At 34.7% G+C, this 15,548-nt stretch overlaps 2 protein-coding genes across 2 annotated transcripts; one reads left to right on the plus strand and one right to left on the minus strand.

Annotated features, from left to right (window-relative positions):
- Positions 1-6,180: 6,180 nt before the first annotated feature.
- Positions 6,181-9,776, plus strand: LOC140874637 (uncharacterized). Its single transcript, XM_073277987.1, has one exon. The coding sequence runs from the start codon at positions 6,273-6,275 to the stop codon at positions 9,660-9,662; it is 3,390 nt and encodes a 1,129-aa protein (XP_073134088.1). The 5' UTR covers positions 6,181-6,272; the 3' UTR covers positions 9,663-9,776.
- Positions 9,777-13,115: 3,339 nt separating this feature from the next.
- Positions 13,116-15,023, minus strand: LOC140874725 (V-type proton ATPase 16 kDa proteolipid subunit). The gene is made up of 3 exons (XM_073278091.1): positions 14,830-15,023; positions 14,460-14,745; positions 13,116-13,550 (listed from the first exon to the last, which is right to left on the minus strand). Exons 1-3 carry the CDS (start codon positions 14,906-14,908, stop codon positions 13,418-13,420), a joined length of 498 nt encoding a protein of 165 aa, XP_073134192.1. The 5' UTR covers positions 14,909-15,023; the 3' UTR covers positions 13,116-13,417.
- Positions 15,024-15,548: the final 525 nt, after the last annotated feature.

Genomic DNA, 15,548 nt, shown 5'->3' on the forward strand with positions numbered 1-15,548 from the left:
GAATTTTTTTTAAAAAAAGCATTATTGGATAACATTTTTTTAAAATATTTGAAAGGTTTTTTTGGTTGTTTTAAAAAACGCGAGGGCCAAAAAAAACGGAGCTCGATTTAGAAAAGAAAAAAATGTATAAATGATGAAAACTTCATAATACAACAATTATCATTGAATTTTTTTCTAGTTGTTATACCACATATCAAAATTTTAAAATATATTAAAAAAAATTAAGATTCCTAGGATTCAAAATTTTTAGACCTTTGTGATTCTTAACTCTGGATACCACTAGCAATGACAAAATATGTGGCTTTTAAAAATAAGTCCTAGATGAGACAATGATTCACTCTGTCATCAAATAATAACATATTTGTCGGAATAAATATTTGTACAAAGTTTTGATGACAAATACAAAATAATAATAATAAATCAATATACAAATATTTAATGTACCAAAAACAATCATGACATATTGAAGTAAAAAAATAGAAAAATTCCTTTTAACATTTTATTTTTGAAAATGTATATAATCATGAGTGTGTAGATTTTTTTTAGATTTTTTTATTATTTATTTATTTTTATTTTGTACATATAATTATGGAAAAATTAGGGTCATTCTATGCTGCACCGGGTGAATTTCACCCGGTGGATCATAGGAAGACCCAAAAAATTATTATATTTTTTGATAAATTTTTCTTCTAGATTATTTTTTCTGCACATTAAGATCTAATTTTTTTTAAAAAAATGTAGATATTTTGTTTTGTTTTGATTTGTTGCAAATATGTAAATATTTTTCCAAACATTATAAATTTATGGATTTTGTTTATTTTCTCGAGAGATTGGTTTATCTAATAATTATAATTTTGACATATTCAGTACTTGTATTCTATTAAAAAAAAGAAAATTTTAAATGTTTAAATAAAATTTGTTAATTTTTAAATTTGAATAGATAGATAGAAAAATTAAATACAAAAATACTAATGTAATATAAATCGCATAACAATACTTTTATAAGATGATGTTACACTAAATTCCATATTCTTGAAAAATGTTCTTATATTAAATATAATAAAAAATTAATATGAAAAGTATATAAAATTAAATAAATAAACCAATATACTATGACTGAAAAATAATTATTATATATTTATTGTATATGCATGTGATATGAAACATTTATAGGTTCGACATTCTAACAACAACTGAAATTTTAAAAATATCATATAATTTTATTTTATAAAATTTATAATTTACTCATAATAATGCAATTATTTATTTTTTATTATACTTTTTTGTATATATATAAATATATTTAATAGATATAGTAAAAATAAATAAATAATGTATTTTTTGGTTATTTTTAATGTTTTTTGATAATACTATCCAAAAGACATTCCATAATTTATAAGTTTTTAGTAAGATAGATGCACATAAATCGAAGATGCAAGCATGAGATATAATGATACATATATTTTTATTATTTATTTATTTATATATATATATGTTAGTAGATGACACCGAAATCGAAGAGTTGTAATGATGATGCTATTACACATTAATTTTTTTGAAATATTTAAATTATATTATATGCTTTTATTTTTAAATTTTTTTTATTTACGTAGATGCATAATCTATTTAAATTAAGTATTTTGAGCGGGAAAACTTGAAGTTTCTTATTTTGGAAAACTTGCTTGGTTACTCCGCAATCACCTACTAATCAAACTTAAGCATGCAAAAAATATATTAAAGCACAATGATTCAAATAATAACCAGCTAGTGGAAACTGAAACGATTCATTAACAACCAACCGGTGGAATACAACGGATACAGAAATCAACTAAAATAACTGTTATACAACCCGATCGAAAGACAGTACTAAAATCCACAAACGAAAACTTGATACGGAAACAATTCCAACACCACTACAGCCCAACGATTCGCTACCTCCCGATCTGTCAATTCTAATCTCTGCCCCGTGGAATGGGGAGTCCAGAAACAAAAACCGAGAACGGGAGCTAACAATGTTCAGTACGAAAGTATGAGTATACACATGATATGAATGCTAATGCAAATGAACGGGTACCGAAAATCTATCACGGTAAAACTCTGCTCAAACAAGAGGCGTCATGGTATGTAGCACGTCGGGTCGTCGCATTAGGAGGTGACTCACATACCAGAAAGAAAGTGTGGATATAGATGACCTGATCCCGAAACAAAATGAGTCCAATCATTCACTCAATAACTCGGGATTGATCGATCCCACTACAGGTTATATTAAGGTACATGCTCAACATGATGAATGCATGCAATATAATAAACGTGACATAGTATATGCACATAAGCCATGCCATATAAAATCTTTCAAAAAAAAAAGTCATGTCATGTACACATGCAAACATAAAACATGCATACTCAACCTGGATAACTCGGATAGTACGTCCGTACCTCAATATAAGCAACCTAGCAATACTGACTCTCTAATCCAAGACTATAAGCATATAATCACCATACCACTTATTGCTTACTAAAAATCTTAACTAGACTAATAGCTACTCGCTGAAAATAATCAGAGTTTAGACTTATACATGCGTCCGTCGTTAGTCCTTTGATGATACTGACCTCAAACTCTAGGTACAACTTTGCTCCGATCCCGGTAGCGCCTCGCTATCGACTTACCCTCAAGAAAACGCCCGGAAGCCCTCCAAAACCTCCAGAAGCGAGAGAGAGAAGAGTGAATTGGTGAATGAAAGTGAAGCTCTCGGCCCCTATAGATAGACGATGACCGAAACTACCGATCCTACGTTCGAAACTTTCGATCCTCTCTATCGGAGCGGACCTTCTGAACTGGGGTTCGGAGCTTTTGATCTATCTCACATCAGTTCACCAGTCAGAAGGCACACACTTTTTTATCCAAAGATGGTCAAACCTTTCGATCGTGGGTTTCGAGCTTCCGAACTCGCCATCTACCTCCGAAGTACTACGCTGCTTTCGAATTGGTCTTCGGAGCTTCCAAACTGTCTAATAACTTGAAGTCCTTGGAACTATTTTCGATCGATCTGAATCCGATTTTCAACTTTTTAAATTCTATTGGGAGTCTTTTAATCATGTTTCGACCAATTAAACATGTTTTAACAATTGACTAATTTTATTAGGAAATCTGACTACTACAATGATTAATGCCTTCGGTTTCGAAGCAGAAAATGATTGTTTTGGGGGGAAACATTTGGCCATGCATGAGGGTTAATCAAGGTAAATTTTGAGTGTTTAAATCAATAGATTTAAATAATGGTTAAATACATAATTAAGAATAGAGCCGTCAATTTGGGTTAGGCCCGTCGGGTTGGTCCGGCCCGTCACACAATTTAAATGGGTTGGGTTGAAATTTTTTCAAATCGACAAAAGGTGGGCCTAGATGGACCAACCCGCCTGGGCCCGCGACCCGCGCGGATTGGCCCGCCGCGGGCCTGGAAAATTAATAATTTATTTTTATTTTTATTGTTATATATGTATTTTTTAATAAAAGTTGCGATTTGTTTTTGTATTAATTACTTTATATAAAATTTACACACATGAAATCAATAATTAAATTTTTTTATTAATATATTTCTATTAATATTTATTTATGAAATGATATTTATAACTAATTATAATATTTTTTATTTATTTTTATTTATCGTAATACAACCCGCGGGCCGGCCCGTCTAACCATCAACCCACCTTGGGTTGGGTTGGGTTGAGGATTTCCAGCCCGTCAGGATGGTGGGTCGGCCCGCCATCGACCCGCCAAAAGATGGGTTTTTGGTGGGCCGGTCCGCCCCATCGTGAGTTGGCCCGTTTGACCGCTCTAATTAAGAGTAAATATGTTGTTTGATTTTCTATTCTTTTTGTCATTTCGAATTTTTTATTTTATTTTATTTTTAATAGATAGGATGTCGAAAGAGATTTACTTTTAATCCGATAAAATTTGAGCCCCACCAAAAAAGAGGTCTCTCTTAAAATCGTCCTAAGTATGGTGCAATGACATCAATGTTCATAATATTTTATAATATGCTATATCAATTCCATATTGGATGACATCACAAGCTGCATTACTTTTTGTTTGAGTTGAAAAAGAGAAACATAAAATTGAATTGAAATCAATTCCATTAACAATCAAATCGTAGACGACTGGAAGATGCTATGAGGCAGTGTTGCTATCATGTGTTAATTATCCTGTTTTGTTTTGTTCGAAGGCAGGCCCAAAAAAGTGGGGATGAAAACAGGCCCAATTAAGTAACGTAACGTCCGTCCATTTTGGCCTATTTCACAATCATTCAACTTATGCCACCAAACTTTGATTTATCCGTTAGGCCATGGGATTGTGTTTCCACAATTATTCCAATTTTTCATCATAATTTCATCTCACATTATTTCAACATATCCAAATAATCACCTCGTACACTATTTTAGTTACATAAAATGTGAATGCAAGTTTGATACATTGTACTTTTTGTCAAAATTATTATTTTCTATTGTAAATATGGATTGTCACACGGGAAACACACTCTTAATTTATTATTTTCTCCGGATGTGTTGGAAATAATTTAATGTTATTTTAAGGGCATAAATTGGATCTCTATCTCACTTTGCATTGTGTCCTAATTCCTAGCTAGTGAATGTTACAAGGAACATTGATGATATAAAAAAAGAAACAACATGCAATTGATTGCCAAAATTTACAGTGTCTTTTGGCGGTCTCCTCAATGCATTCCTATTTATGTATTATTATTAATCATTCATTTTTGCCACAAGCCTGCACTACTTTAAAATTCACAAAACTAGATTTAAAAATCAGTTTGCTGAAATATGGTGTAAATTTAAAATTAAATTATTTAACTATTAAAGCACAATATGTAATGACACAATAAATAAATAAATATATTAGTAAATTTTAAGGCAATAAAATTCCACATATATATTTTTTCCTTAAAAAAAAAAAGAAAGAAAAACTTTTGGTATTAAATTCTAGTTCAACCAACCAAACAACCCATAAGACACCGTTTCCCATTTTGTCGCTTTCATGAATATCCATGGTGTGGATTGAAGAGCCCGCCAACTAAATAAATTACCTTTTTCCTGTTATATCCGAACTTTTTTCCAGTACTTTTTCTTTAAAAAATTCGACATATTTTCGTTATTATTTAAATATTATTTTTTATGTAAAAAATATTAATTTTTCATTTTAAATATAAATTGGATTGAATCGTTAGAGTCATAAAATTCAAATGAAAGAATTTATTCAAAAAAGATTGGTTTCTATCATTAACAGATACTGGTAAATGTTGAAATTTATATGCATGAGCTAAATAATAATCAAAGGTAGGGACATTACACAAAATTAAAAAGTTGAGTATATAATTTCATATATGAAACAATATGACCCCCATATAATATGGAGAGTGGTCCAAGTGATTATTTATTTTATCTTATATGGTCAGAACTCACAGCTCAGATAGTTCACAAGAATCACAATTTGAGGGTGACACCTTAAATAATCATATATATCCATTATTTTTCTGCTATTATAATGTGATTTATTGGATATTTATATTATTAATTAAATGTAGCAAAAAATATAACTTGTAATTTTTCGTGCTTCATTATTAATAGAGCGTGAATTTTGGTCATTTATATAGGGAACATAGACCCAACTTGGATTGAATTGTGGGAGTTATGCTCCATCAATGACACCATAAATGAGGGTTTATTTTGTATACAGTAAATGTGTATTATGAACTTTGACAGTCCACACAAATTTATAACTCAATCATCTTTCAACCATATGATATATGTTTACTATAATTTAAATCTGACTTATGTCGTAGAAGTCAGAAAAATGTTGATATGATATCAAAGACGATTAAATTTTCAGAACAAAGTATCCTCAACCGAAACACAAAATAGATAAACTTAGTCTTAAAATAGTAACGGAGTGATTATTATAGACAAAAAAAATTGATAATGGTAATGAAAATCTCGAAACTTGAAACGAAATGTGGGGGGAGTGTTGGACTAATGATGTTTAAATTCCAGGAATAGCGACTTTTGAAAGAAAGTGCAAAAAGGCGTTTCTTTTTATCCTTTTGAAATTGTCACTATTAAAAACTAAGCACTGCAGGATTCGCACTGTATGGGTTTCCTTGTTTCAGTTTCTTCTCTGCTACCGCTACAATACGCTCCCTTTGCGCATTCCTAAAACTTCACCCCCCCGCATAGCGTCGCCATTCTTCGTTTCCCCCCACATGCCAACGGCTAGTATCCTCTTCGTGGTGGGGCTATGGGCCGCGATAACCGCCGCCGTGACATGCGCCGGCCTGGACTCCGAAATCCAGGCGTTACTTTCATTCAAAGTCAATCTGCACGACCCTCGCGGCGTCATGGATGGCTGGGATGCGTCCACGCCAGCAGCGCCGTGTGACTGGGGCGGCATTCTGTGTGACGATGGCAGGGTGCACGAGCTCCGCCTGCCACGGATGCAGCTCGGCGGCCGGCTCAGTGACCAGCTCGGAAACCTGCGCCAGCTGCGCCGGTTGAGCTTGCATTCGAACAACTTGAATGGCTCGATCCCAAGCTCACTCGCCGAGTGCTCGCTTCTACGTGTTATCTATTTGCAGTACAACTCACTCACCGGAGAACTTTCCTCCGCATTTTTCTCGAATCTCACGAATCTCCAAGTTTTTAACCTAGCTCACAATTTCATATCCGGTAAAGTGTACGGGGAACTTCCGGTGAGCTTGAAAGTACTTGATCTCTCTTCAAACTCGTTCTCCGGCGAAATGCCAGTGAGTTTTTCGTCGACCCACCAGCTCCAGCTCATCAACTTTTCATTCAATCTTTTCTCCGGCTCTATTCCGGCAAATATCGGAGCATTGCAGCAGTTACAATACTTGTGGCTCGACGATAACGAACTATACGGTACTATTCCATCTGCCCTTGCGAACTGTTCTTCGCTTATCCACTTCAGCGCGGGGGATAATATGCTTTCCGGTGTTGTGCCGGCTACTTTGGGGTCACTCAGAAGTCTTCAAGTCATCTCCCTTCCGGATAATCAGCTCTCCGGTAGGGTATCTAAGTCACTTTTCTGCAAAATCTCTGCATTAAATGCTACAGTCAAAATTCTTATCCTGAGCTCTAACGGGTTCACGGGAATCGACAGTAATGATGGAGGAACGTGTGTTAGTGTTCTTGAAGTTTTAGACCTTCACGAGAATCAGATAAATGGCGTGTTCCCTGATTTTTTAACCAATATTTCTACATTCAAGAATTTAGATATTTCAGGGAATTTAGTTTCTGGGCTGTTGCCAGATCTCATTGGGAATTTAGTCTCTCTGGAGTTGTTTAGAGTGGGTAATAATTCTTTAACTGGGGGAATTCCTGAAAGTGTGACAAAATGTGTTTCCCTGAAAGTTCTTGATCTTGGGAATAATAAATTTTCGGGTTTGATTCCAGATTTTTTGGGGGCAATGAGGAGTTTGAATGCGTTGATTCTTGGTGGGAATTCGTTCAATGGTTTGGTTCCAGTGAGTTTAGGGGGTCTTGTTTCGTTAGAGTCATTGGATTTGAGTGATAATAAGTTGACTGGCGCTGTTCCAGTGGAGTTGATGAGACTTAGCAATCTGAGCACTCTGAATTTGAGCAACAACAAATTTTCAGATGGAGTTCTGCTGAACGTTGGGGAATTGAAGGGGTTGGAGATTCTGAATACGAGTGGCTGTGGGTTCTCAGGAGTGATTCCTTCGAGTATTGGGAATCTTTTGAGGCTCAAAACTGTTGATTTGAGTAAGCAAAACTTGTCAGGAGAGTTGCCTGTTGAGCTCTTTGGGTTGCCGAATTTACAAGCTGTGGCTTTGGATGATAATTCCTTGTCTGGTGAAGTGCCTGAAGGGTTCAGTAGTTTGTCTAGTTTGCAGTATCTTAATCTTTCATCGAATAGTTTTCATGGTGGGGTTCCAATTACTTATAGATTTCTGGGATCGTTGGTCGTTCTTTCGTTGTCACACAACCGATTGAATGGTACAATTCCAGTGGAATTGAGCAATTGTTCAAGTCTTGAAGTTTTAGAGCTGAGAGAAAATGGCATAACCGGTGATATTCCCAGTGAATTTTCCACTTTATCTCATTTGCAGAGGCTTGACCTGGGCCAGAACAGCTTAACTGGTGAAATCCCGGAAGGAATTTCCAACTGTTCATCTTTGCTTGCTTTATTATTGGATTCAAATCACATCACAGGTCACATTCCCGAAACATTGCCAAGGCTATCGAACTTAACAGAACTGGATCTCTCTTCAAACAATCTGACTGGAGTTATCCCTGCAAATCTTTCATCAATTTCTACCTTGCAGCACTTAAATTTGTCAGTTAATCATCTTGAAGGTGAGATTCCACGAGCCTTAGCTTCTCGATTTAGTGATCCTAGCATTTATGCCATGAATGAAAATTTATGTGGGAAGCCTTTGAAAAAGAACTGCATTAGCACGAAAAGTCGAAAGAGGAGGAGATTGATTATTTTTATAGCTGTGGCTGTAGCTGGGAGCTTGATATTGCTATTCTGCTGTTGTGGCTACATATACAGTCTCTTAAGATGGCGCAAGAAGTTGCGAGCTGATTCAGCTGGAGAGAAGAAACGGAGCCCGAGTCCTGGTTCACAAGGGGCACGAGGAAGTGGAGAGAATGGGGCTCCAAAGCTTATCATGTTCAATAACAAGATTACATATACAGAAACTGAGGAGGCCACAAGGCAGTTTGACGAGGAAAACGTGTTGAGCAGGGGTAAATATGGGCTGCTGTTTAAAGCCACTTATGCTGATGGAATGGTTCTTGCAATTCGTCGTCTTCCCAACGCATCTATTGAAGAGAACACCTTCCGTAAAGAAGCCGAATCTCTTGGAAAAGTTAAGCATCGCAACTTAACAGTTCTTAGAGGCTATTATGCAGGGCCACCTCCTGATATGCGACTTCTTGTTTACGATTACATGCCAAATGGAAACTTGGGCACTCTTCTTCAAGAAGCATCACACCAAGAAGGGCATGTCTTAAACTGGCCAATGCGTCACCTTATTGCACTTGGAATTGCTCGCGGTCTAGCATTCTTGCATTCTGTCTCTATAATCCATGGTGATATAAAGCCACAAAATGTCCTCTTTGACGCTGATTTCGAGGCCCATCTTTCTGATTTTGGGTTGGATAAAGTTACTATACCAACCGCTGCTGAAGCCTCCACATCTACCACACCAGTCGGTACTATCGGTTATGTGGCACCGGAAGCCACCCTAACAGGGGAACCGAGTAAAGAAGCGGATGTATATAGTTTCGGGATCGTGGTGTTGGAAATTCTAACCGGGAAGAAACCGGTGATGTTCACTCAAGATGAGGATATTGTAAAATGGGTGAAGAGGCAGTTACAAAGAGGCCAAGTTTCGGAGCTTCTGGAGCCCGGTTTACTCGAGCTCGACCCCGAGTCATCCGAATGGGAAGAGTTCTTGCTAGGGGTTAAAGTCGGATTGCTTTGCACTATGCCTGACCCTATGGAGAGGCCTTCTATGACTGATGTAGTTTTCATGCTCGAAGGTTGTCGGCTAGGTCAAGAACTTCCTTCCTCGGCCGATCCCACGACGCTTCCTTCACCCAACTGAAAATCTACGTTCTGTTTAGAATTCATTCATTAATGCAGTCATGTGTGTATTCTTTTAATGTATGAATGATTAAGCTCGCATTGAAATTTGTTGGAGATTCATTCTCTTCTTGTGTCGAACTCTCTTACATGCTTTCATCAAATTTCAAGTTCTCCATTTGATTATCAGTGGCGAAAACGTTTATGTTTTCATGGCTTTTTCGTTTATATATTAATCAATTCAATGTCTTAACTTACAAGAGATATATCTCTTATCGCACCTAACGCTGACATAAATCTAGCTTGCTCAAATTTATAAAATTTTGTGTTTATAATATAATTAGCCATAATAATTTTATATTACAGAAATGCCCATATATATATACTCATGCAACGTATGAGCAATTGCACGAATTAATTATCTAATCTAAATCTAAACATGAAAAAGGACATGAAACTAAAAGAGCACCTGGCGTATCATCGCATCTTTCGATGTGTATTCATATAAATAAACAGAATGAGAAAAATAGCCGTTGCTTTGGTCAGTGTCTTGGAACCTAAAATATGCAGACACACTTCATAGGAAAAGGGTATTGTCCACATCTGATTGGTCGAGTTTTGAGTAATTTTATTTTAATTTTGGGTGGGCTCCAAACACAACCCACGTCTATATATCAGTTTGACCGGTCATGTGGGGCCCGATCTTGTCGTTTTGGGCAGATTATGTGGTAGGGTATTAGGGAGTTGTTTGGCTAGATGACATCTGTATTAGAGACATTGTTATTTCTTTAATATTAAAAAGAATTTGGGATAAGAATCATAAGATCGTGGATATTGCCACTACTTGTTATTTGATCGTTAACTTATATAATATGGAATGGGATTTTGGAGATAAGAGCGAGATGTTTGGTCAAACTAGATAACTCATTAAATTTCATTGAATCATCATTTGTGATATATTCTATGAGACACAAATTTGCAAGCTACTGTAAAGTGACAAGTAGATATATATCTATTGATATATTATACCTGACTTGATTGATCTCATATTGTCGACAAGTAATCATTGAGACACTTCGTCTTTTGTGTCAAAAGGTTGTAAATTCACAAATATTGTAGTCTATCTCGTGCATAATACCACATATTGTGCATAATACCACATATTAGACAATGTATGAGGATTGTGTTATATATTTATGTATGTATATTTTATTATCTCGGTCTTGTCCTAATCATGCATAACCCTAAAACAGAAGAACGTTTGCTCTTTTATTTACAAAAAAGTTGTGAATGAAGGTTGATGTCACGTGTTTTTTGTTTTAATTTCTTTTTATCCCCAATTAAGAGATCACACCCTTCCACAATTCACAATTAATTTGACCTAATTACATAAATGGCGTCTCAAAATTTAAAGTTTTATGATAAGATGCAACTCGTAATTTTAAACTAATAGTAGTCCAATCCAAACATTACATTAGAATTGTTCTCGATTGCAATAATTGATCTCCAACAATTATCCTCTCAATTATCACACCACTTTGATATTCAACATAATCAAACATATGAATTTGGGGTTTGTATCAAATAAACCATAAATTATTTGCAGTTTTATCAAAAGTTATAAATAATTTTATTATTATAATTCAAATCTTTGAATCGTGCAACATCTCAAATATTATGACGTGGTTACTCTTCCAACAAAGTAATTATTGTTTTCAGCCGTGACTTACTCATCAAATTTTCAAAAGAAGGAACAATAGAAAATTACAATATATCATCTTTCTCTAATATTTTGTTAAAACCATCAATGGTTTAAAAATTGAAACTTACATAAGAACCCCAAAAACAAAAAAAAAACAAAAAAAAGAAAAACACTTGAGTTGATAATAGTAATTGGTTTTTTTAGCCTATTCTAACATTCACCACCTCTTTCGACCAATTGACATTTACACACAGTCAAACTTTCACTCGTGGGGGGTTAATTTTTCATCATTCATATGTGGTCTTTTTCTTTCCAACTGCCAAACACTCCTACTAGACACAACAATAAATGAAGATAGATAGATAGTAATGAATAATAAAAAAACGAATTGTACTGTAGCAACTGCAGAGAAAATGTGTAGTGTTGTGTTGAGAGCTGTGAATGGAGTAAATGATGAAAGATGGAGACACACGAGTACTTGCATTGAAAGTGATTCATCACTGTGATCTCAAACCACTTTCTTGCCTTTTTACAGTAGGTGAAAATTAATATATATATATTACTCAAAAAATATAAACATATATTTTTTTTTAAAAAAGGTGAAGATAATTTATTTCTTTTTTTTCCTGAGAAAACTTGTAACATTTATTTAAATAAGAGGAGGATCTCTCGTTATCGATTTTGTTTTCTGAGTTAGCAATTATTGATTTTACCTATGTTAAAAGGAGGATCGTTATCACAATTAAGGAGTTGTCTGTTTTAGGAAAAGAGTTTTCATGTTATTCTGGCAAAAATAATGCATGTTCACAAGTATAAAGTTTAAAAGAAATTATATCTACCGTAACAGCTTATTTGAAACCAGTTACACGGAAAAAAAAAAAAGAAAAGAACACAAATCGACCAACACTTCGAAATTATTAATTTAATAAACTGATAAAGTCAGGACTGAAAAAAATAATAATAATTTATAAAGATTACTAATTTATCGAATACTAGTTTATTAGAGATTTGACTTTTACTAATAAATTTAGCATCAAATAGGGTAGTGAGCCCCTCCATCAATCATCACTTCAATATCCCTCCAATAAATTCACTAATTTTAACTTTCTACATTACATTTTTTTAAAAAATAAACGCTTTATATAATGTGATGTTAATTGTAAGGAATCATTACGACGTACGAGACTCGTTAATTCTAAAACTTTGAAATGGAAATAAATAAAAGTTTGTTCGTTCAAATACGACATGGCCTTTCAAAATCAACGGAAAAGGTCGAGTTTGCAAGCCCAAAAGGGTCCTGCCGAGCAGTGGCTTCTTCCCATGTCCAAAATCTCAACAGTGTGTCTAATGATTAGCCAGTTTCGAGTATATTTCAAATGATACGAAAGGTTGAGAAGTAGTTTATTGTGGGATTCACCACATTTTTGTTTTTCATCTTCCATTTCTTTCCATCCATAGGGGAGTTGTTTTGCCCCCCAGAAAAATGAAAAGAATTCAAGGACAACCCTGAAATCCCCGTATATTTTAAAATAGTTTTGCTAGACAACGCCCTAGGAACAAATTAAACGTTCATCAAATACAGCAACGTATTCATTATAGAATTAAGAAGGGTATACTCACGAAGCATCACTAATTGAGCGCACGAACTAGCTAGTTAAAGAAGAAAAAACATTCGGAATCGGGAACTATAATATTCAGTGCCAGTATTACCCAGCAAGAAAATTGCCATACTGTTGAGGATTTTGAACTTCGCACCCAAGTTTACTAGCATGGTAAACAAGAAGAATAGCATACATAGATTTGACAAAATAATACAGGAGGTGGTTTTACATATATCACATCTTGTTCTAGCAAGATAAATCACCTTAAGAGCCCATCAGGAACTTTATTTGGGGAAAAACAAACTTCCCATGTAAAATCTACTTCCATAACATATCAACCACTCAATTATTCTGGTATAAATGAACCCAAAAACATTGCCACGGTCAAAATCACCAGTGTAACCAAAGAAAAATAAATTATGATTCTTACTTGAGAGCAAGGAACTGTCACATTTGTCAAGCAATAATACTCTCTTACTCTGCTCGAGATTGACCAGCACGAGAGGAAAGAATGATGCCAACAATGAGCCCATAAAGAGCCAGGGCTTCAGCAAAAATAAGGATAAGAATCATCCCAACAAACAGCTTTGGTTGCTGAGCGTTGGCCCTGTCAGGGAATAATATGATATTAGTAAATATCGTTGCATCTCATAAAGATAAAAAGACAATCCAAAAGGAATAAAGCCAATCGCTATCTGAATAACGCAAAAGGCAACAAAAGAAAATCAAGGCATATATGATCATGCTTTACTATGGAAACCACAACTTCTGATTAAAATGATAATGAAATACAAGAGCACTGAACTCAAGTTGGCAAGTTGTCTTTGAATCACAAAGAGATAAATCCTTGCATTATCTCAATCAAAATAGAACGTTTCAGCTTTAATCAAACTAGGCTGAGAACGCTTTTGCCCTCATACACATCATGATTACTAAAAAATAAAACCACTGATCACATTAAATGTCAGGGTTAATTTTGCACAAACATCAGATTCATGAAGGCTTTCAGGAAAATTTGTATGTCAATCAAGAAATGGAAGGCATCCGGTAACCTGACAAGCACAATGACTTCTTACTTAGCCTGCCAACTATCCAGTTTTCACTCAACTCTCACGAAGAACTTGCATTGGAAGAATCAGGAGAACGCCATTAATAAAATTAAACAGTTAGAAGAGCAATTCTCAATCGAGAAATAACATTCTGGTTGCCACAAAAACTAAAAGACAAATGAATAAACAATGAAAACGATGAACAACTAATGACAAAACCAATTTTTTTCTGTTAACCATATCGACAAGTCACAGTGCACCCTGTAAGAAAATTCAAACGAGTGCACAACCAACAAAATCATAGCATAAGTCCCAACAAAAAGAATATATTAAATTGGGAAAAGTGAAGCTCAATAACTACACGCTAATTGACATCATAATCGAACAAGTAACTTCATTCACGATGATTAATCATCCATATCCAATACCAATAACAGAAAAAATGAAGTGACGACAAAGAATCGCACCTGACACCAGCATCTCCGACAATGCCAATGGCCATACCAGCAGCCAAGCCAGCAAGACCACAAGAGAGTCCAGAAGAAAGGTGCGCATATCCATCAAACAAGTAGTATGACTTAGCCTTAGGGTTAATACCAGTACTGATAATCACAGCAATAATCAAACCGTAAATACCCAAAACACCAGCCATAACCACCGGAACAATAGACTTCATCACCAACTCCGGTCGCATCACCCCCATCGATGCCACACCGACACCGCTCTTCGCCGTCCCGTACGCTGCTCCCATACCTACAGTAAAATAATTCGAATATATTAAAACACAAATAGATCAGATCCGAAAAAAAAAGCAATTGATCGCGAATAACAACTCACAGGAAAATACTAGAGCGGCGGCGGCGCCAAGGAAACCGAAGAATGGCGCCGTTTCATCGCCGCTGAATGTTGAAGACATCTCTGGATCAACAAATTGGATGGGGAGATCGGATCTGAAGATGCTTGCTTTGCTTGCAGAGAGGATTCGAGAATTGGTGAGCTGGGGAGAGAAACAGGAAAGTCGAAAGCTTTTTCTGTGGTGGAGTGAGATTCCAATTTCAATTTACATTTTTGCCCTGTCGGGTTGTCTTGCGTTTTGACTTGTAAAGGGGTTGTTTTGACTTTTAACTACCAACAGATACTTTTATAAATATATATATTAGCAATTTGTTACTCGCATTTCGTGTTAAATAATTTGTTTTTATAATAAAATTATATTTTAATTAATTTTGTCAGTTAATATAATTGTATTATATATTAAATACAAAAATTAAGGTGAAAAGAAAAAAATATTTAAATTAAAAAAATAAATAAATCATAATGGAGGGGGAAAATTGAGATAGTGGATATAATATAGATTTATTTTTTAAAACCAATACAAAAATATTTTTGCACCACCGTTCTATGCGTAAAAATTAAAATAATGGATATAATATAGATTTATTTTATTTTAATTCATAAATTTCTTTTTATGATTTAAATTAAATTTGTGAAAATGTATTAATAAAAACACACACACACACATAAATAATTATGAAATGATGAATGACCTTTAAATA

The sequence above is a fragment of the Henckelia pumila genome, chromosome 1 (genome assembly GCF_033568475.1).
Source record: "Henckelia pumila isolate YLH828 chromosome 1, ASM3356847v2, whole genome shotgun sequence".
NCBI lineage: Eukaryota > Viridiplantae > Streptophyta > Magnoliopsida > Lamiales > Gesneriaceae > Henckelia > Henckelia pumila.

Bases quoted from the DNA above. Each gene is read 5' to 3' on its own strand.
- LOC140874725 (XM_073278091.1), bottom strand. From the start codon at position 14,908: ATGTCTTCAACATTCAGCGGCGATGAAACGGCGCCATTCTTCGGTTTC. The intron at 14,746-14,829 runs GTGAGTTGTTAT...ATTTTACTGTAG, and splicing joins CGCCGCTCTAGTATTTTCCT to GTATGGGAGCAGCGTACGGG. The intron at 13,551-14,459 runs GTGCGATTCTTT...ATTCCCTGACAG, and splicing joins GTCGGAGATGCTGGTGTCAG to GGCCAACGCTCAGCAACCAA.
- LOC140874637 (XM_073277987.1), top strand. From the start codon at position 6,273: ATGCCAACGGCTAGTATCCTCTTCGTGGTGGGGCTATGGGCCGCGATA.